Raw genomic sequence first — 21,311 nt, forward strand, 5'->3', positions numbered from 1 at the left:
AGCATTCATTGCTGTAGTTTTGAAACATGCTTGAAATCTGAGGTAGGCCAGTTATGTTCTCCTTGAGAGTAGATCAGAATACTACCATAGACTGAATCCTACTCAATGCCACAGGAAACATGAACCAAGATGGCTGCCCTTTATGGCAAGGCAGGCTGGCCCAAAGCGCTAGCTAACCCAGCACCAAGCCATCAGCCCACCAGTATTTATGATTGGTGTGTTGCTCTCAGCCTACCTCAGATCTGAAGCTATTTGGAATCTCTTGCCTTTTCTGTATAATTTCAGTTCTGAACTCACCACTGTTTTACAGTCCTACATCTGCTGAGCTTCAGGATTCCACCGCCTGCCAGGTTCTTGTGGCGGTGGCTGTGAAGGAAAAGTTGTGTTTCTCATTAAGGGGATAACAAATGGCAACATCTGAGACAATTAGTTGAAATGGAGCAGTGATGGTGGTGGCTGAGGCATAATCCACTGGAGGAAATGCAGCACAGCCCTGATAGGTATTCCCAGCAGAAATTCCAGCAGGCTTTCTGAGAAGGGATTCTGAATGGAGAGAGGCCCCCTGTTCGCCAGCTTCGTTTTCCGGAGTTGGTTCCAATAATTCCTCTCTGAATGTCCTTGACTTTATCCTCGTTCGCCTTGATTGTCAGTTTACTTGAAGAAAGGAGTTAAGAAATACTTAACTCATTCACCACCTAACTTCTGTGAGACCATTTTTATAGTTCTTGGTAAGTTGAGACATCAGTGGTAGTAGATTACCTTAAGAATCCATGAGAGAAAGGGGGCACTCTACAAAACCAGTGAACATTTGTAATGCAGTGGGAAGTGGTAATTTTAAATTTGATTGATGGGCCCCTGATCCTGAAATATGCCTATTTAATTTTAGTAACTGGTCATGTTTTGTTTATTTCTTTTGTTCTTGCAAACAAACGCTGACATAAGAAATGCAGAATCTCAGTTTCTTGTTGCCCTTCGTATCAATTTAAATAATATAGCACCTTCATTCCTTGCTTGGAGCGGTGGCTCCGCCACACTACATGCACAGTGGATATAGCAGTTTAAGAGCCCAAAATATTAACATTTGAACATTCCCAACAGAGATCCTATTGGGGATTATTAAGATCTCAAAAGTATGGCTCCTTGTTTAGAGCTACATCTGAAGTTGGATCTTCCAGTGCAAATGATCAAACTGGCAAATAAAGTGAAAATTCTGTGAGCAATGTGGGAGATGAGATTATAATGGCTTTTATGTGGGTCTGCAGAAAACAGGAGTCTGAGCTGCAAATATCTGTGGTTTCTAGAAGTTTAAAGTCAAATGTGTTTCCCATCATTTATACAGAATTCTGAATTACTTTAATTACCTATATATAAAATAACTAGAACTTATAGTTACTTCTTTGTAGGTGATACATCAACGTTCATAGAACCCTCCTTTAGTTATCTGCACTCACACTGACTTTTTAATGCTATGATTTTTTACTTTGATATAATGCCTCTGTTGTGAAAAGTGCAGGTGTTTGAAAAACTGACACCTTTCCTTTTAAGATGCACACGCACTGGAGCTAAATATAATCCTAAGAGATGTAAAGCCTAGAAGGGCACAAAGAGGCTAATGGCCTGAGCCTGTCTGCCTCATCAGTAACTTTCAATCTAAAGATAAATAGCTGGCAATAGATGGAAGAGGAAGGATACAACCAACAAATTCTTATTTGTCTTGGATTAAAAGTAACACCTTGACACCTGGTTTCCATATGGCCATAAAGAGATGCCTTTGCCACTTTCTCATAAGCAGCAATGATTGTTCTGTATTATTAAAAGATTAGACCACTCATCTTTGAAAGGAAAATGTAAAGAAGAAAAAGCTGAACTAGTAGCTTATTAAACATTACTTTTCCATGATGAAATTTCACACCTAAATGGGTTTAGCCTATTAAACAGCTCTCAAATCTTCTAGCCATAAAATTCAACAGCTGTGAGGACTCTTTGTATTCTGCAGTCAGTGTCCCGACCTGGCCAGTTCCTTCCCTGTATGTAATGAGAAAATAACCCAGAAGCCTTTAGGGTTTCTCTTTTTTATATACATCCTGATCCATTTCCCCTTGCCACCTCTCCCTCCTGCTCTGCAATTATAGGTGGATTCAGATGACCTGCCTGTCCCTGCAGTCAATGTATTATTATTTTTTGTACGAACAAACATAAATTGAGCAGGGTGCATTTCACACCCCTTCACTATGCTCACCCAATAAATTTGAAGACGTTGGTCAAAGCAAGTCTATGGAATAAAGTACGGTAGAGCTGCTTTGAGTTACTATGCTGTTTAAACACATAACTATGTAAAAAGAACCCAAGAATGCTCTATCCTTTACAGGGTTTTGCAGGGATGGGAGAAACAGAAAGACCTTCAAGCAATGCAACGTGGAGCTGGTTCCTCCACAAGTGGCAGCCCTAGACTGGGCAGTACAGTGGCCTGTTCTAAGAACGGCACAGCTCAGTTCAGCGAACTCCAAGTCAGGTACCATGTGAGGGGCAAGGGTGTGAAGGAAAACATGTTGCACAATCTTGTGTAAGTTCAGGAACTACCTGGTCCCATTGCCAGATATTTGCTTCCTTTGTGTTTTTAGATTTTGCTGGAAGCCACCCAGAGTGGTTGAAGCAACCCAGTCAGATAGGCGACATATTACTACTCATTACTAGTCATTACAGCATATTAGCAGTAGTAAGCCAAGCTTGAACACATCCTCCATTGTGATCTCCAAGCTGCACCAAGCTTACTCTCAGTACCACCATCTATTTGCCATATCCCTACTATGTAGAGAAGCATTCCTGCTGGCTGTCCTGTAACTTGTGGGAGAGGGGTTATTGGATTGTTTGATTATGTGTGTTCTCATTGTGTATGTTTATGTTTTGGCCACCCTGTGATCTTCAGGTGAAGGGCAGTATCCAAACTGAACAAAAACAACCACAACAACAGAAAATGGGTGTAGCTCAATGGTAAAGCATTTGCTTGCATTCAGATGGTCCAAGGTTCAATCCTAAGCATCTCCAGAACTTCCATGTCACTAAACAATATGGCTCCTCCCATAACTATTTTCTATAAATGGCCTTGAAGGTTGGAGTGGAACCACTGGGGTACAGTACCCCCAATCCTCATCTCTCAGAGCCTTCCCAGGATACAGATCAACTATATCAAAAGCCACTGAGAGATTGAGAATGAGCAGGTTGGCATTCTCTTTTGCTCAACAAATGACACCAACCAGCATGAGCTCACAGTGGAAACCCAAAGGAAAACAAATGTCAGAATTGGTAATTTGTGGCGCTTCTCAAGTGAGCATCTGTTGAATAGAAACCTAGATCACTTTTGGGTTCTGATCAAAGATTGATCCCTTAATAAGTTATATGGAAAACCACTCCCACATGCACTTCAAAATGCAAACCTATGAGCACCAATGCTGCATCAAAATCATCCTCTACTTTTCTCCTTCTGCTTTCGGGTCTTTGGTCCATCTACCAGCAGCCTCTCAACTCACTGGATGTCTCATGTTTTGCCTGCAGGATGTTCCCGTCACTGCCTCTTGGCTGCCAAGAATCTCTAGAGGCAGTGAGGCTGTGCGCTGCCACCTGTTGTTAATCTAGCCTTGTTTAATCCATTCTGCTCTGTGTCAGCAGTTCAAAAGGGCACTGTTAGTATTTTTTGCCAACTTCAATTAACGTGAGATTTTGGAGGCCCCCCTCCGATCGCATTTCATCTGCCATGAGTCAGGCACAAAATAGACAGATTTCAGTTAGAAGCAGAGAAGAGATGGTTATGGCAACAAAGAAGAAGAAGAAGAAGAAAAATAATACTTATTTGGATCTCTTCTGCCTGTGCTCTGGGTGTTTGTCTGTCTTTTCCCAGCAACTTTCTTTCTGTTTGAATATTGTTTGTAGCTCCAAGGGATTTTGTTTCTCTCCCACCCTCAACTCTAGGGAGAGAAAAGTCTTAAGTGCCGTATCTTACAGCAGCAGCAACAACAGCAACAGAAAAACAAGATGCAAAGTAGTTTGTTCTTTTTTTAATATTACAATGTAATGAATTTGCAGTACATATCTGTATAGGCAGTAAAATTGTATGGCACAACCTCACACTGCAATTTTTGTGGGCATTTTTTCCATTCCATTCTTTTATTCTTGAACATTTTTGAATGTATATTTTCATATATTCTGCCTCAGGCCATAAAGCTAAAGGGAAAAAAAGTTGCATTTATACAAGGTTACAATATCTTACAACAATAATATTGACTGAGGTTTGTTTTCTTGCGATCTTTCTCCCATTCTCGCTTTCAAACACTGCACACCCAAAAAAATCTGATATATTATTATACATTGAAAACTGTCCTTCAACATCAGTAGTATAAAAGTCCTAGCGCTATCTATGTTCATGGAAGGAGTACTGGTTTGGGTAATACATTACCCGGATTTGCGGTAAAGGGTCACAACTGGTGTGTGGGGAGGGGGGGGGAGTCACACTTTGGTTTCCCTGCACTACCATCCATGAAGTTGAAAGCAATCAAAAGCTTTCATCTGTTCAGTCTAACTCTGCCCCCAGTTCCCATTTGGGCTTTTTTTTTTTTTAATTTCAAGTGTTTGCTTTTTTGCTATGTCAGTCAAAGCAGCAAAATAAACATGGAGTTCTCAGCGGCGGTGTCTGCCTGATCATTTTTCAACCATTTCCAGGAAGCTACCTTTTTCACTGTTGTTTGTTTTCAGAGTGTTTTACAACGTACTGTGAAAACTTAGCGTACACTAAGACAAGGAATAACCATCCAAAAGAAGAAGAAAGACATAGGAATATCCTGCCCCCCTCACGCCAAATGGTCATATAGCTCACATTCTGTTGCTCTGGCCAGCAGATAATGTTACCATGGGAAGGAGAGCAAGCCAATGCTCCATCAAAACAGCCCTCTTGACCATGGTAGTATTCAGGGTACTGGATTTGTCACCAAAACATCTAATTGTTAACCCCAGAAAGCCTCCTGAGTTCATTTATGTCCAACACAGAGTAAAACCAGGCAGAGCACTCTTGTGGAGGGCTGGCATTAATGGAATTTTCCGGATACATTTTTTGTTAGAACTACAAGCTATGTTAGACTCTGGGCTGCCACTAAAATGTCAGCCCTGTGTTGGCTTTTCCTGCAATGTTTAGCCATGCTTGCCCATGTCTGCATCTCAGTCTCGGCCAACGAGGCAGAGCAGTGGCAAAGACGTGTCTCAACATAAGTGGCAAGAGGGGAAAGGGCTTGGCAGAGGGCTGCTGGTTTTGGCAGCGGCTCCATTTCAGAGCACAATGTTCTATTTTGTCCTTGGGGGTGAGTTTACTTGGTCAACGAATGTGTACATGTTGCATTGAACAGTTCAGTGCATGGTCCACAGCACTCCTCCAATTATCCTGAAATGTCTTCTGAAGGATCTGCTGAGGTACAGTCTAGATATAAACTGAACCGTTCATACACAAAGCCACATTGGAGTTGACATCAGGATGTGACCAGCAGACTTCAAGCAAACCTAGTCTTAGGCAAAGTACACTTGAAATACATTTCTTGTGCACACAGACTTCACACACCACACTCTTGTACACTACTGCATGCATGTATGGTCTGCAGTGCGCAGCTAGAGTTGGTCATCTCGCTGTTCTAAAGCAACAAAATAATGGCACGTTGCTCATCTATAGGAGTCACCACATTGACTTTGGGGTGGAGCCCAAACTTTTAGCCCCACCCTGGCATTGTGTCTTTTCCCTGAAACACCGGCACGTTGTGCACCATTTCTTGTAGAGAAACCCCAACATGGGAGCTTGGCTTGGTTGTGCAAGTGCCTCTACATATGAACAGGAGTTTGCATGTTTGGGTTTCACCACAGGCAGCCATATGCATGATGTCAGGGCTAAAAAGCCTGTCTCTGCTACGAAGCACATTTGGTAACGTGCTGCACATGAATAACTCATGAATAGGACTTATACATACAGCAATGTACCTCTCAAAGTTAGCATCTAACAAGATGACCATTTTTGGAGCTGCAGATTTCATACTGAAAGCTAAGGCAGCAGCAAAAGAAAAGAAGAAGAAGAAGAAGAAGAAGAAGAAGAAGAAGAAGAAGAAGAAGAAGAAGAAGAAGAATTAAGAGTTCTCCCCCACCCTAGCTTCCCAACTAAAAACTGAAATCACATTGGGCAAAATGCTAGTCATGAGAGATCCTATCCTCCACCCAAGAGATGGCAAACTTAGCTGTTTATACAATAAACATACTTGCACAGGCAGCACACACACTCACAATATATTCTCCTAGGTATGCACACTTAGGAACACAAAAACATGGTTAAGCATGGATAATATTACTTATGCATTCACACACACATTAAGTGATAGCCAGCATTCGTCATCATCAGAATGGCTCCATTGATTTCAGTGGATCTATTCTGGACATGACCAATGTTGAATGTTGCCCATTATTTCTTGCCTGAGAGTTCCAGGTACAACTCTCAAAGGTACCCTTCTGAATAAGTGTGCATGCACACGAAAGCTCATACCAATAACAAACTTAGTTGGTCTCTAAGGTGCTACTGGAAGGAATTTTTTATTTTGTTTCAGATACCCTTTCAGTTAGACTGACCACATTCAGTTAGAATGGCCAACGCCATTCAGGGGAGTGAACACTATCAATGCCAGAAAAGTGTCTGTGGGACCTTGATTTCATAGCTTTAAAAGGTAGCGAGGGGCAAATGAGAGCACTTATCCCTGATAAGTTGTTTGTGCCACAACAAATGCAACATTGTTATGTATTTGTTGTTGGGGGAACACAGGTGTCATTTCTGAAAGTAGTACTTTTACTGGTGGGTGTTGTGTTTTCCAAGCCCTTGATGCACAAGGCATGATCCAAACACAGCGGAAACACTTTGTATTCCTAGTGATGTCCTTAGCATTTTCACTAAAATCAACATGAAAACCCATTTTTTAATCTCTGCAGGTAGAGTATCAATCCTTGTAAGGCTTGTTGTAAAATGTGGGTCTGAAATTATCACAGGCATGTATTGGACAGTGCATGTGACATCATCACTATAGACAAATAAGAGAAGTTACATACATACACCTGAAAAAAAAGAGAGAGTGGGGGGTATTGGATATTTTTAGTCTGTGCCACTGGCACACTTATTTCTGCAACAGTTAAATGTGTAGAACTAGTAAAATGGCTAGAGGGATAGATGATCATGTGGAATGATCACATGGTGGTGAGGCAACATATGGCTTCCCCATCTCTAAATGGAGGCCCTGCTTCATTTACCTCTGCTCCACAAATAGGACAGTTCCCATCCCCCCCCCCATTCAGATTTTCCAGCAACTTTTCCTCCTGAGAACCCATGTGCACTGAAGACCAAGAAGCCTTGTTGTTGATGAGCTGACTTTTTTGTAAGAATTCCTGCCGGCAGCCTTCCCATTCCAGGCCAGAGTGTGTGCAAATGCTTGTGATTCCACAGCCACATGTGAGCCAGAAGGCAGGTGTGCGCTTGTGTCCCAGGCATCACTGAGGGGGGTCTTGCTTTTGTGACGAGGCCCAAATGAAATCTCTGTGCCTGTATAGCAGCTGCTCACTGGGAGAAGGGAGACCAGTAGCTACCAAACCCAGTAAACACCCTCTTAAAAACCAGACAGGCGGTTTAAAACTCCTCCTTTCTTTCTCTTCTCTGATGGATATGTAGCTCTGTGCTTAAGAAACCACAAAACCTAAACACTGTTTAAAAATCAGCTTATTCATAGCTGAGTTGGGCGGAATCTCAGCTGACTCGATCCAAATCTTCTTTGATCAATCTATAAGGAAAGCAACCACAGGGGAACTGGGAAGTTGCCACCATCCTGATTAATGGGAGTGACAAGAGGTGGGTCCATGTCTGCTAAAAGCTTTGAGCTGAAAGCAAGAGCATTTCCAACCAAAGAAACAAGCTCTAGCTTTATTCCTCCAATACATGGCTAGGGCAATCTTCATATGGTGGTTTAGGTCAGTACAAATGGAAGGGGACACCTGGAGCTAGGCTGCGGATTGCAGAATTGTGAATACTGTTTAAAGAAGGCACTTGTTCTGGTAATCATGGAGATCTATCTTCTCTTATTGGTCAGAAGCCTGTGACCGTAATAATATAGGAAGGGAAAACCATGTTCTTTGGCCTTCTGTAGAACTAGCCATGTCACCTGGTCAGGAAGACAGGAGAAGGATTTTCTCTTTCTTGTAGACCACACTCTTGTCGCTCTCTTGCTCTTTATTCAGGCCAGTAGTCAGAACCCTTGTTTTGGACTGATGGTATGGTAGCAGCTCCCACAGCTTAATTTCATTCCTCAGAACTAAGCAGGGCAAAAGATAGAAGAGGGTGGGCCATGGATCCTACTTTATGTTGATTTTCTTCCTTTATTTTCCTACGTTTCTATGCTGCCCATGCAACAAAGTTTGCTGGATGGCACGAAAACAGTCACTTATTTGAAGGACTGTCAGGATGTGGTCCTATCTCTGGTCCAAGGCTGTTTTAGAGACAAGGAGTCCTAAGGAGAGAGTGAGCAGGGGCATCCAAGTTGCCCATCCGCAGGCAGCACCTGGGTGGTAGACCCAGCAGACACGCCGGCCACTTGGTCAGTCTTCCCCACTATGGTTAGATGCACTGCATTTCTATGGGGAAACCCAGCCAGATAGGCAGGGTATAAATAATAGAATTATTGTTAAAATTATTATTATTTCAATTATAGTTTCTAAGTTGCATTATAAATTAGCGCATGCAAATGTTATGCGAATCCGTGCCCATTTTTGTCCTCTATTTTGGATATAGATTTTTATCTTACTTGGCAAAAGGTACACAGTCCCCCTACGAGGATGCAGGCCCCACTACTACAGGAGATGGTTTGAGTTGTTGCTTTGAGTTGTGCCAATCTCATAGCCCTTGGTTTGCTGCTTGGATCAACCCAGATTCCAGTGTGGTAGGGTTGCCAGAGCACAACACGGAGATTGCCTGGGACCTTTATTATCCTTGCCAAATCGAGAGGTGCCACACACAGCCTTGGCTTCTCTTGTTCCTTTCACGCTGTGCTCCACCCCTGCCTGCTGTGTGGCAGTCCTGTTCACGACATACAGCAGATGTCAGGAAAATGGGAGACAAGACAGCGGCTGCTTCTTTTTACCCAGTGCAGTTGCCAAGGCAACCTCTGGGTTGCAGCCTGGCATCTACAGGTATTCTGTGAGTTGAATCAGCATACCCTACACTCAGCACACACATGCATGCACACACAAACACCAGTCTGGCACTCGTCAACTAAAGCAACCACATTATTCTGGCATTATAGGTATCATAGAACTGCCCATAGCATGAGAATAAATGGTACTGGAAATGTGCAGAGCAATCTACTGGGAAGTGTGGCTTGAAGCTTTTGTGTTTTAAAGAGAAAGACAAATCCGGTGTCAGAGAAAGCAGGGGAGACAAAGTGTCCTTTTTCATTGGCAAGTCAGGACAATGACAGCATTCAAGAAACATGCCATGTGAACACACACACACACACACAAAACTCAACTTTGTCTGGTGCAGTAAACACACCCATTATTTCCTTCCACACACCTGTTTGTTGGGGACAACAACAACAAAATCCCCTGCATGTTTAAAACACTCCAAATACGGCAACGCACGTAATGCTATTATACCTAGGATAGCTAAAAGTGCTGCATTCAGATCTCTGAGTAGGGCACTGGCTGCCTCGGGTCCAAGAGTGGATGGATTGGTTCGATCGTCCCTGTTTGCTCGGTCAGTGTCTGGAGGGCAACCGCTGCACCTTGTCATGTCGCCCACGATATGGCAGCACTGTGCTCCTTGGCTTTCATACGCAGGGCAGCGATGCTGGAGGACTTGCGGTCGGGCTCGCCGTTCAGCTCGTAACCGTTGATGCCGGGGCTGATGGCTGCGCCGCCGAAGAGGCTCCCCATGTGAGTCTGTCCCACGTGGCTGCCGGGACCAGAGACGCTCAGGAATTCGGGGACCCCTCCGGTTGTGTGGGGATGGGTGTGGGGAGACATGCAGGAAGGCACTGAGTCACAAGGCACGACGCAGGCAGGGACGGGGGAGGCAGCACCGTTGTTGCCAATCCAGGATGGATTCTGGATCTGAGATGGTGGAGAAGGAAGGAAAAGATCAGTTAATGAGCACTGGTTTATCCCTTGGTTCTCAAAGTGGAAAAGATGTGTGGACAGGGAGAGGTCCGAGTATTAAGGTGTTCTGTATTGAATCAAGCCGATTCCTTCTCAAAGTAGTGTAGGCATCTCATCTGCGAAGAGCACATGTCTCTCATTACATTGATTGATAGTGCTGGTGGCCATTGGTGCTCTTGTTTTCTTCTTGAGGTTTTCACATCCTTGAGATTATTTTTTATTATTATTATTTTCAGATCATAAATTGGCCACCTCATGCCAATTTTCACATCTCATATGCTCTATCCACTGTGCTATTCTGCTTTTGGAAAAAGCCAAGGAATAGAAAACCCTGTGCTTGAAGACACTGTTAATTAATTCATATTGAAATTCTGTCATTCAGTCATGAAAGGCACAGAGCCTTGATCAAAAAAGAGGGGTGGGAACACTTAGAAAACTCAGCCTTCTGATGAATTGTCTGTCTAGCCCAGGACTTACCTGTCTTCCCCAACAACAGCTCTGCCAGTTTGGGCAGGTGATCCTGGGCTAGGCAGACAGTTGGCCAGTTCTTAAATCGAGGCATTTCTGGGAATTGTTTCTGGGGCATTCTGCAATTAAAGACACTCTGTCTCTGAGCTCCCCCCTTTTGCTTAGTGTGTGTGAGAGAAATTGCAATGACAACAACAAGCACATTATCTAGGATTATCTAGGATGCTGAAACCAAAAAAAACGATCCTACCAAAGCAGAGAGCGAAGAATGACTTTTACCAGCAGGAGGCCCCTGGGAGGTGGGGAGGGGAGGTGTATTGGGGGGAGAATGCGAGATGAAAGAATGCAACAGGAGAGGATCCAGATGGAAAGTAGGAAAATGCCTGTCTCTGAAAGGCCTGCATTCCACAGCCTTCCAGCGCCATTCAGCTCTGGCTCCAAGCCTGACCTTTTACCTCCGGCAGACTACATCTCTGTGGCAGGTATAGTGGGGGAGACGAGGCCGTAACATTCGGAGGTGATGAAAGCAGGGGACGCAAGATAGCCAGAGTAAAAATGCCATCGTTTAAATTTATGGTTCTGCCACATTTTGAATATCATGTACAGGTCTGGTTGACCCCCACCTCGAAGAAGGATCATCGTGGAGCTGGGGAAAGTACAGAAAGGGGCAACTGAAAGCCTGGAGACCCTTCCCCACCAGGAAAGGCTGAAGAGCTAAAGCATCTTTTGTTACGCAGTGAGAGGAGATGAGCAAGGGCTAGATGAGCAACCTTGTCTGTGTTTCCAACAAGTGGGAGGCGGAGAGAATTTCCCCTGGACCCCAGGATGTAAAGCGGAGAAGGTCAACTCATTCTTCTTCTGCTACGTTCCTTCCTGGGCATATGCCTGTTTGCTCTGAAGGAACTCAATGGGGCTTACTCCCCCCAAAATGTGCACAGAATTACAAATGGACGGCAGATTTTACAAGCCACTTCCAAATTTCTCCAGGTTATACAGGCAACAAAGTACATGCTATGTATTTATTTCCTATCTTTGAAATGTGAGGGTAAGTTTCACAACTGTTACAGAGGCAAAGGTTTTTAACACCGTATCAGTTCCTTGAACCTTGCATCACTTGTCTCATCCTACCATATCCCAACTGACTGAAGGCAGGGCCTTAGGGTGGTATTCAACATTGACTCTGGGCAGACCTGATGAAATTAATGGACCTGACTGAGTCATGTTCATTAATTTCATTAATGAGTGAAGCTTAGTTGAATGCCACCCTTAATGTTAAAGAGACAGGTGTGCTGGTGGCAGACACTCACCTGGGCATAGTTCTCTGCTCGAGTTAGTAAGGGGAGCTCATAGGCTGTGGAGAAGTGGGTGCGGACCTGCTGCATTTGACCAAACCGCTCTCGCTTCCTCCATTTTGCCCGTCTGTTCTGAAACCAAACCTGAGAAGAAAAGCACAGGTTGAAAAGCGCTTCAGGAAAGGAAGGAAGGGGACAGGATCTCAGTACATCTTCTGCGACTGGAGGTGAACAATTGCCTCCTCCAGGCCACCCCAAGTTGTAAAATATTGAAAAATAGAATTCTGCTTGGGTTGTCATTGTATACCCATCCCATATTTTAGACCTTCCTAAAATGGCAGCACTGATATCAGTGCTATTACCTTCTATGTAGTAGGCCAAGAAGCAGGCTGAGAGGGTCTTTTAATATGAAACCTAAATCCCACATTTGGGTGCTTATCTCAGCAGAATCACACATAGGTGCTTTCATCTGAGCTATATTTGTATTCTACGTTGCTCACAAATAACTGCTCATGCACCTTTGGTTAATTTGAACACCAACATAATTACAGTGGTACCTCGGTTTACGAACCTAATCCGTTCCAGAAGTCCATTCTTAAACCAAAGCCGTTCTTAAACTGAGGTGCACTTTCCCTAATGAGGCCTCCCGCTGCCAGTGTCCTTCCACCATTCGGATTCCGTTCGTCTCCTGGGGCAAAGTTCGCTAACTGGAACAGCTACTTCTGGTTTTGTGGAATTTGTTCACCGAATAGTTCATTAACAGGCTGTTCATAGACCGAGGTACCACTGTATATTGAACAAAACTAGCTGTTCCTCTCTCTTCTGGTCCATTTTTCTGGTATGAGAGCTTCATTGTCTTTAAGTGATAGGTAATCATCCTACATTGTATCTCTATATCAGGACACAATGACTTGAGTTGTCAGAGAAGTTCCTTACCATCTCCTTCCTATTTATTCTGCACATTTCTAAGAGCAGGTCTAGCAGAATGCTGAGCTACAAATTGGGAACGACCCCGGTTCAAATCTGATCTCTGTCACCAATTCACTGAGGCAAGCCATGTTCTCTCAGCCTTAGTCTGCCCATAGACGTGGACCATGCAAGGCCCAAACAGACCTGGCCAGTGCCACTTGCAAGGCTGACCCAAGGCATTGTGCTGCCTTAGATGGATTCCGAGTCCCTCTAACTTTTCTGAGCATACAAACGGAAGATGCTGTGCTATCTGTTTGTTTCTCCATCAGTTCTTTCACCTGCTTTCTTAATCTGCCTACTGTGAGGAGAAACAGCTCTGAAAGTCCACCAACACATACCCTTTTGGGCCCCACTGATATCAGAGCCCCAAAGTCCTATCAGGTCAGGTTGTTGGAGGTTTCCATTATGGTGGGGGGGGGGAGTCCAGTACAGAATATCTTTATCCAGTGCAGGAGCTCCATCACTGACATGGGAGAGGAAGAACCAATATATCCCAATGTGCCTGGGACACTCTTCCAGAACTATAGGGTTATTCACTTATCCACTTACCTAGAAGCAAGTCCCATTGAACTCACGCCTAAGCCTGACTTCCAAATACACATCTATAGAATTGTCCTGTTAAGCTCTTTATTCTTATATCACAAACAGAGGGGACATATATTAAATGTGCAATGATTTGGTGAAAGGCAGAATTATAAATTTAATGACAACAACCACACAGTGGTACCTTGGTTTACGAACTTAATCCGTTCCGGAAGTCTGTACTTAAACCAAAACTGTTCTTAAACTGAGGTGTGCTTTCCCTAATGAGGCCTCCTGCCGCTGGTGCCCTTCCACCGTTCGGATTCTGTTCTTAGACCAAGGTAAAGTTCTCAAACCAAGAGAGTATTTCCGGTTTTGCGGAGTTTGTAAACCAAATCGTTCTTAAACTGAACTGTTCTTAAACCGAGGTACCACTGTACTCTAAAAATATTTAGCCCATAGCAGCTGTAACCTGGCACTGATACAGTCTAGAAAAAGCCTGCTATTAACACAACATGTAACTTGGTTGCTTGTGGAGGTGCCAAACAAGGCTAATTTATTTAAAATTATTGAATTTTATATTTACAGTGAGATGCATGGCCAACACAAGGAAATGCATAGATTAATCTGATTCACTATGGGTCCAGTGCTTCACTATCTTCTTCTTTCCCCCAATAGGAGTTTTGAAGCTTTGTTCATACTTTTGAAGCTCAAACAAAATCTTAATATTAATCTTGTAATACAGCACCAAACAGCAGGGTTCTACAACATATGCAAGACAAAATGAAAACAACTAGAATTGAGGAGAGGTGGGGGGAGGGAGAGAGATGGGAACTGTTTTACAAGGTAAAGTTTTAAAAAAGATGTACCCAAAGTATAAATGGTGCATTGAACTAAGCAAGATTTGGTCACAACTCACAGGGGAACAACTATGAGTCCAGGGATATCAAAGTGCTATGGGCATGATGTGAGACAACCAACTAAGGCTGTGTAAACCTTCCTGTTGACTCAGCATCCAGTGCGCTCCCATTGTGGGTTTGGGCAGAGGCGGTTTTAGAGTAGTACAACTAGCGCCACAACAAAGTTGCAGAATGGAGAGCGGGAGGTGAGAAGGCACCAAATTTTAGCATCGCACAGAGCACCACTGAAATTTGAGAGCCCAAAGGCCACCACTGGTTTAAGAAGCGGTGCACATATGATATTGGCCATAATCTGGATATATTCCGTATCTATCCTGTCATTACTTAGGAAACACTGCATTTTGATGTGCTTTCTGCTCAAACCAGTTTCAATCCAAATTGAGAAAAACAGTGACCTATCTGCATTTTAAGTCAGTAATATTCACATAATCCCAGTCACTAAAAAGTGATTAAATGGTGTCTGATCTGTGGATGAACTCCAGAAACCTAGTTATCTATTCAGTCCTCAATTATTATTTTTTCTTGGAAGATCTTAAAGTTCAATATTCTATTCTAAGAAGACAGTGATGCTGCCATAATATTAACCAGCAGTACACTGTCACAAAAAAGACAAAACTATCAATAATTAAAGCAGAATCACAATCAGTTGCCATCATTTTTGCCTGTTTATGAAAACTGACTATGCCACGTGGTTAATTTTTAAACTTTTTGCTATGTTTTAAATGGCTCACGTATCCACCATGTAATATGCAGTTCTGCTCTTTTGCAAGGGATGATGCGGTTATTAACCAAATCTTTAAAATAAATTTCTTCCTTTCTTAAAATATAAGAATCAGGAACTAGAATATTGTGCTTTCCAAAGGAACATTTCTACAAACTGGTTTACATTAACTGTATTTGGCTGACCTGTGTCCCTCATCTATTCCCTTCAATAAAACTGAAGGAGGATTGAACAGCATAGCAAAGAAGTAAAATTATCTAAAGGGGGCTCACAACTGAATTGATTGTACCTACAGCTGCTTGCTGGGGTGTCATCTGCTTGCATTTATACAAATGCATTCATGTTTTGCCACAGGTTAAATGTGTTTAATTGAATTTTTATCGTCATTTTGTGAATATGTGTAGTCACTCACTAAGCCTCTCAAGAAGGAGGAGAGCAAAAGTGGATGGCAATATTCTTCCCTCTCTGTCTACGTCTCTTCTGTTCTCACCCCTCTCCTTAAAGTCTGACTTCCCTTGTAAACTGCAGGAGTCAGTCTTGCCAGCATCTCACTTTGATCTCCAATAGGAGATTTCTCTCTGTCTGCTTAGGCCTGGCAAGGAGATTCTCAGTGACCTGGAGGTTTCCTCCCCATGTGGCTCCAGGATGGTTTGTATCTCATCCAAGCAGCAGCAGCAGCAGAAGCAAAGCAATCACTCATTTATGTGAAATGACTGAAACCGTGTCTGCATGGGCGTCTGCCAGCTGCAGCCTTTGGAGTTATTTTTGCTGACCTGCAATCTGCAAAAAAAATGACAATCCCCAGCGGTGCAGTTAGGTAATTTTAGACTCTGGCCTTAACAGTCTTACAGGGTGAACCCTTTTTTAGATGGTTATGTGTATTACTTCGCTGACTTCAAGATGTAGGAAGGCAACCCTGTTGCTTTTGAGGGGCCTTGCAGCACATTCCCTGGGGTTCTGACCCAAAGTCCTGACTTACTGGTACCACTGAGGCAATCCCTACAGGGAACCGCAGAGAGGCTGCAGAACCATAGTGTGCGCATGTTAGGAGAGGGGAGAAGAGACAGACAGGGCGACATCATTGTTGACATACCACTTGCACTCAGGTAGTGAGAATACAGCATTGCAACCGGGTATATTCATCACCCTCACAGTCTTGTTTTGCCTTCCCCACATGCTGATATGACCCCTCCCATAAGCAGCCCAGCTGGCAGCCAGTCACAGGCTTGGTCAGCCGACGTATCTTTGATCTGCAGATGCCGAGTCCACAGGGTGACCCTGCTGTGCGAAGAGGAGTGGGTAGCAGGTAGAGAGGGTGCCATAAGCTGCTAGCAGAACATATGTTCCGCACATGTGTCCATCCCCAGACACGGCAAACGCATTTCTTTCTGTCATGGTGAAGCATTCGCTATGCTGCTTGTGAATATGGATGATGTGCACCGCGCAACTGTTCTAGAGCGTCTAGGAGTGCCCCCGGGGCAAGGAGAAACCTTGACAGATGATTTCTAAGGGGAGGGTTGTGCTGGCAACGTGTGTCGGAGCCCAGAAATCAAAGGCGTTTTCATAAGGGCAGGTTAAAGCCTTCAGAGGAATGAAGCTGACCCTACGTTGTTGAATTAGTTGAGTTGAGAGGGAACCAAGATGCTGTTTTACATTTCTGAAGGGGCAGGCATTTCAGGAGCCGTCATTTTGACTAACAAACTCCTGAGAAAGCAGAAGAGGGTTGCATTCAGGGCCCTGCTCAGGAAAATGAACAGGAGGGACCCTAAGCGGAGGCTCACCACATTTTGAAGTCGGTGAATTGTGGCACTTCAAGAGGGCTCCCCTTGAAAGACCAGAGTCTCAAATACCTGAGCCATCCAGTTCTGCCTCCCTGCCAGGGACAACCTCCCTCCAACTTGCTGCTACTGTTGGGACCAGTTGGGCTTCAAGGATTTGAAAGCATATGCCCCACACTTGTCTTAAAGTGTGCAAATACTTTTATGTAAAATGGCTGTGTCTGCAGGGAGGAGGAGAAACAGCTAGCACATTAGGGCCAAATTATTCAGGTTTATTAACTACAGTAAAAGTTGATAATTTGTTTGTTTTTTTGCTGCATTTTGGAAATTGGGGCTTGTTCGTTTGTAACTTGGTTTTTGTTTCTTTTAAGTCTACACATCTCAGAAAACGTGCAATAAAGGAACCCAGTCTTCCCAGTAGTCTCTAATTCCTTGGTGTGGTGAATCCAGTATGCCCCTTTGGCATGGGCTGTGCTATGTCAAGTGGAAGCAAACTGGGTGTGATCCTCAGAGGACTCATCATTAAGAGTTTGCCAATGCCCTGAGGCCATCAGATTAGAGGCCTGACCTACGATTAAATTTATTTTACCAGATCACTTACAGATCAGACTGGGTAGAGCGCACCCATCCTTTGCACTAAAGTCAGCAAAGGCTGGTTCATGGTGGCAAATGGAGTGCTGCTCCACCAGCCTCAATCTGCCCTCAGTCAACCCCAAACTGCCTGCCTTCTTACAGACAACCAATCAGGGGTTGACCTAGCCTGTCAACTGGCCAATCTACTGGTTGGTCTCCCTGCCATCCACCCTTCCAGCCACAATGGCCACCAACCACCATTACCAATGGCAGCTGGCTTGCCACCAGTGGGACTAGAGGTGAATTTCAGGACCAGCAGAAGAGCATCACTCATGCCCTTTTGGGCTTTGACCTGTACATTGGTTTCCTGAGGCTCCAACAGTGAAACTCTATGTTCCTCATCCTCAAATCCCTTCTCTTTTTGCTTATTCGTGCTTCATCCTTTATTGCTAGGGCATGCCATTTTATCATGAACCAAACTGGGTTATTTTTAAGTAGTAGGGGGTAAAAGAACAAGAAGTAATAATAATAATAATAATAATAATAATAATAATAATAATAATAATAGATTTCTGCTTCTAAAGGTTTTAAAAACTAAGCGGTAGCTGATATGCAGATATGAACTCATTAAAATTGTCCAGAGTTGAGCAATTGTACCAAACTAAAAACACCCACAACATCTGGGTGGATATTTTTTTTAAAAAAATCCTAACTGGAACCATTTGAGACGAGTGTGGTGGGATCCCTACTACCTCTTGGCTCCAGAAAAAGCTTTAAAACATGATATAATGAAATGCAAATGTTTGCAAATTGTGTACAAATGCTCAGATTAAAAGATTACAACACTTACTACTGAGAGAGATATCCTAATCACTATGATTTCTAGGGTGATATTTTTAGACAACCTAAGCTATTCCTCTCTTCTATTACAATCCTTTAAAAAAAAAACAACCCAAAAACACCACTCTTCAGTTCTTTGTTTTCCAGAATACATGAGACTGACTTTCGTGTGGTTGAGAGATGGAGTGCAAAAAGACCCCTGAAGGATTCTTATGGCAAAAGGCTGAAAGCTGTGTCGACTCTGCACCATTTTGATAACCAAAATGTTTGATGTCTTAGTATGTTTCGATATATGCTGTGAGCCACCCAGAGTGACTCGGGAAACCCAGCCAGATGGGCAGGGTATAAATATTATTTTGGTGTTTGTGTTTAATACAAATATATTAAATCCAATTTTCTTCCACCAGAAAGCAATGGATCTTCAAGCATACAGTGTTGGTAGCACTCACTTCTATAGCCAAAGGCCCTTTCAGTTTACACTTCTTCTATCTTTGCTTCACAGGAATCAGACTGGAAAGCTCTGTGCTGTTGTATCACATATGCCCAGTCAGTCATGATGTTTATCCCCTGCTGCATTCAAGGGTCAGTGTTTGCCACACCTGCATACCATCCAACGCTTTGAAGCCAAAATCTGGGAAGCCATTTTCCTGGACACCAACTCTCCATTTTTAATCATGAGAGCATGGTGGCCATTTTGGTTGTCGTGATCTCACGTGATTTTGTGCTGCAGCCCCCCCCCCCCAAGTGCTTTTTTTAGGCACAGTGCCCAAAAACATGTGTTTTGAGGCACAGCACAAGATCAGTTCCCCCCCAAAAGTGTTTTTTCCCGAGGGGAATCTCACTGCAAAATCGTGTGAGATCACAGCAACCAAAATGGCCACTGTTCTCTTGCCGGGTATGCACCTGGGGGTTGTTTGAGATGGGCCTTTTGTGCTGAATCTTGAATCGCCTTCTCCTCCTCTCATTTTCAAAACATTCTTAAATCGTTATTTTTCTTACAGGCATATTACTGGGCATATTACAACCCCCCTCAGACTTAACCAGCACAGCCAACGATCAGGGAGTGATAGCAAGTTCTGGAGGGCCACAGGCTTCCCTGCCATGCTGTGGACACAGATCTGCAAATGCTAAAGAAATTCAAATTCTGCATCAAGAAACTATGGCCAGAATTCTGCGCACCTTCTGCACCAGTGTGGAATTGGGGCGTAGACACAGCTTTGCCCATCAAGAACTGGTAATATTGGACCAATAAACAAACCTATGCAACAGTAGTACAAGCTACTGGGTATATACTGATCTGTTCCTGTACTAGAAAAAAAATAGTTTTGTCAAAATGATGAAAATGAAATAAAACGAATGTGCATATCATCTCCTAGTATTCTTTACTAGTCAACTAGTCATATACCTAAATAAAAGGTTGCAGTGTTTGGGACTTTTAAGCTTAGAGAAAAGGCAGATAATAGGTGACAGAATTGAAGGTTTATAAAGTTATAAACTCTTTCAAAATACTAGAACTCATGGACATCCAATGTAGCTGAATTTTGGAAGGGTCAGGACAGATAAAGGAAAGTACTTATTCACACAGCACATAGTTAAACCACGGAACTTGTTCCATGGGAGGCAGTGATGGCCATCAACTTGGTGGGCTTTATTTATTTTATTTATTTATTTGGTTTTTTAAATTACAGTTTTACAATCACATATCCAACATACAACATAAAGACAAGATTCCATAGAATCTTCTGGACTTTCCTTCTCCCCTTGGTTGGCTTTAAAAGGAGGTTTAGAAAAATTCATGAGAGAGAGAGAGGGAGGGTGGCTATTAGCCATGAGGACTATGTTCTGCCTTCACAGTTGGAGCCTCTGCTCACCAGTCTCAGGCCCCCACGTAATTTCATCCGCCTCTTCCCCTTACCATGTTTCTCTACCTGCCATTTCATGACTGAGCCCAGCAACACTTCAGGACTTATGACAGATTGGACAGGCCTTGGCTGTTTCTGCTAACGTTTTCAGGAGACCACATTTTGACACTTCTCATTAATTAATCCATAATCAATATGGCTTGTTTTGAATCTAGAATTGTGGATTATTATCTGTGGTTCATCCATAACACAGTGAGCTCAGAACTCCCAGGGACCCAAATCCAAGTCCTCTCTCCCATGCTTGGACAAAGTAAATAAGGAAACCATCATGCTCAGAACGTAAAGTTCATTCACACTATTGCCTCAAATTGTGGTAACCATGGTTTGTAGTTGGACAATAGCCATGCATCTACCCATCAGCACACTTGAACAGTGTGGAGATCAGGGTGGGGTGCTTGATAATGAGTGCCAAAACATGCAACAGTTGTAATCAAATATTAAATGTTATGCACACCAAGACCTGCATGGATCCAACTCTGCATGGTCTGAATGAAAATCACAGCAGGAAAAAGTCATATCAAGGCACAGATGGCTGAAAAGATTTTGGGGCCTGAGACACAAAATACAAATGATAGCAGAAATATAATACTACTACAACAAGACAAAAATCCACACAGTGGCATTTTGATGCCCTTTAATGGTGCACCAAAACCTGCCATGTAAGATACATCCTTGTCAACAGTAGGATTGGCTCTGTCTGAATGGGCTCCACACATGGGACTTGCAAAAAAGGTTGCCAGGTGGAGTGAGCTCCTGTTCAGTGTGCCAGTAGCCAGCCAGAATCTTCCAGATTCCATTCTACCCCCTAGGTTTTACAGCCCTCCCTGACCCAAGTCAGTCAGCATTCTGCTGTCACTGCCTCACTGAGCATGGTCATTGCGCTCTTTTGGGGTGCCCCACCTCTAGTGTTTCTACACTTCCCATTAATTTTCATTTAAGTTTTCATTTAAGACTTGGGGTTCCCCCAGACCTCCTGAGGCCTCCCTCTTGTGCACAGACAGTGCCATTTGGGCTACATCAGGATACACTCTTGGAGAATGTGTTTGGTATGCCTAGGATATAAATTGGTTGCACTGATTTTAGAAGGGGTTTCAATCTGG

At 43.5% G+C, this 21,311-nt stretch overlaps 1 protein-coding gene across 2 annotated transcripts in view; it reads right to left on the reverse strand.

Annotated features, from left to right (window-relative positions):
* Positions 1-4,037: 4,037 nt before the first annotated feature.
* Positions 4,038-21,311, reverse strand: part of ALX4 (ALX homeobox 4) — a 70,945-nt gene continuing 53,671 nt past the window's right edge. For both annotated transcript variants that reach the window (XM_083442977.1, XM_083442976.1), the window contains exons 3-4: positions 11,982-12,110; positions 4,038-10,161 (exon numbers count right to left, since the gene is read on the reverse strand). In XM_083442977.1, the coding sequence (XP_083299103.1) occupies positions 9,838-10,161; positions 11,982-12,110 (453 nt within the window). In that variant the 3' untranslated portion in view covers positions 4,038-9,837. The remainder of the gene's footprint in view (positions 10,162-11,981; positions 12,111-21,311) is intronic.

Source organism: Podarcis tiliguerta (assembly GCF_965153285.1).
Source record: "Podarcis tiliguerta genome assembly, chromosome: 1".
Classification (NCBI taxonomy): Eukaryota; Metazoa; Chordata; class Lepidosauria; order Squamata; family Lacertidae; genus Podarcis; species Podarcis tiliguerta.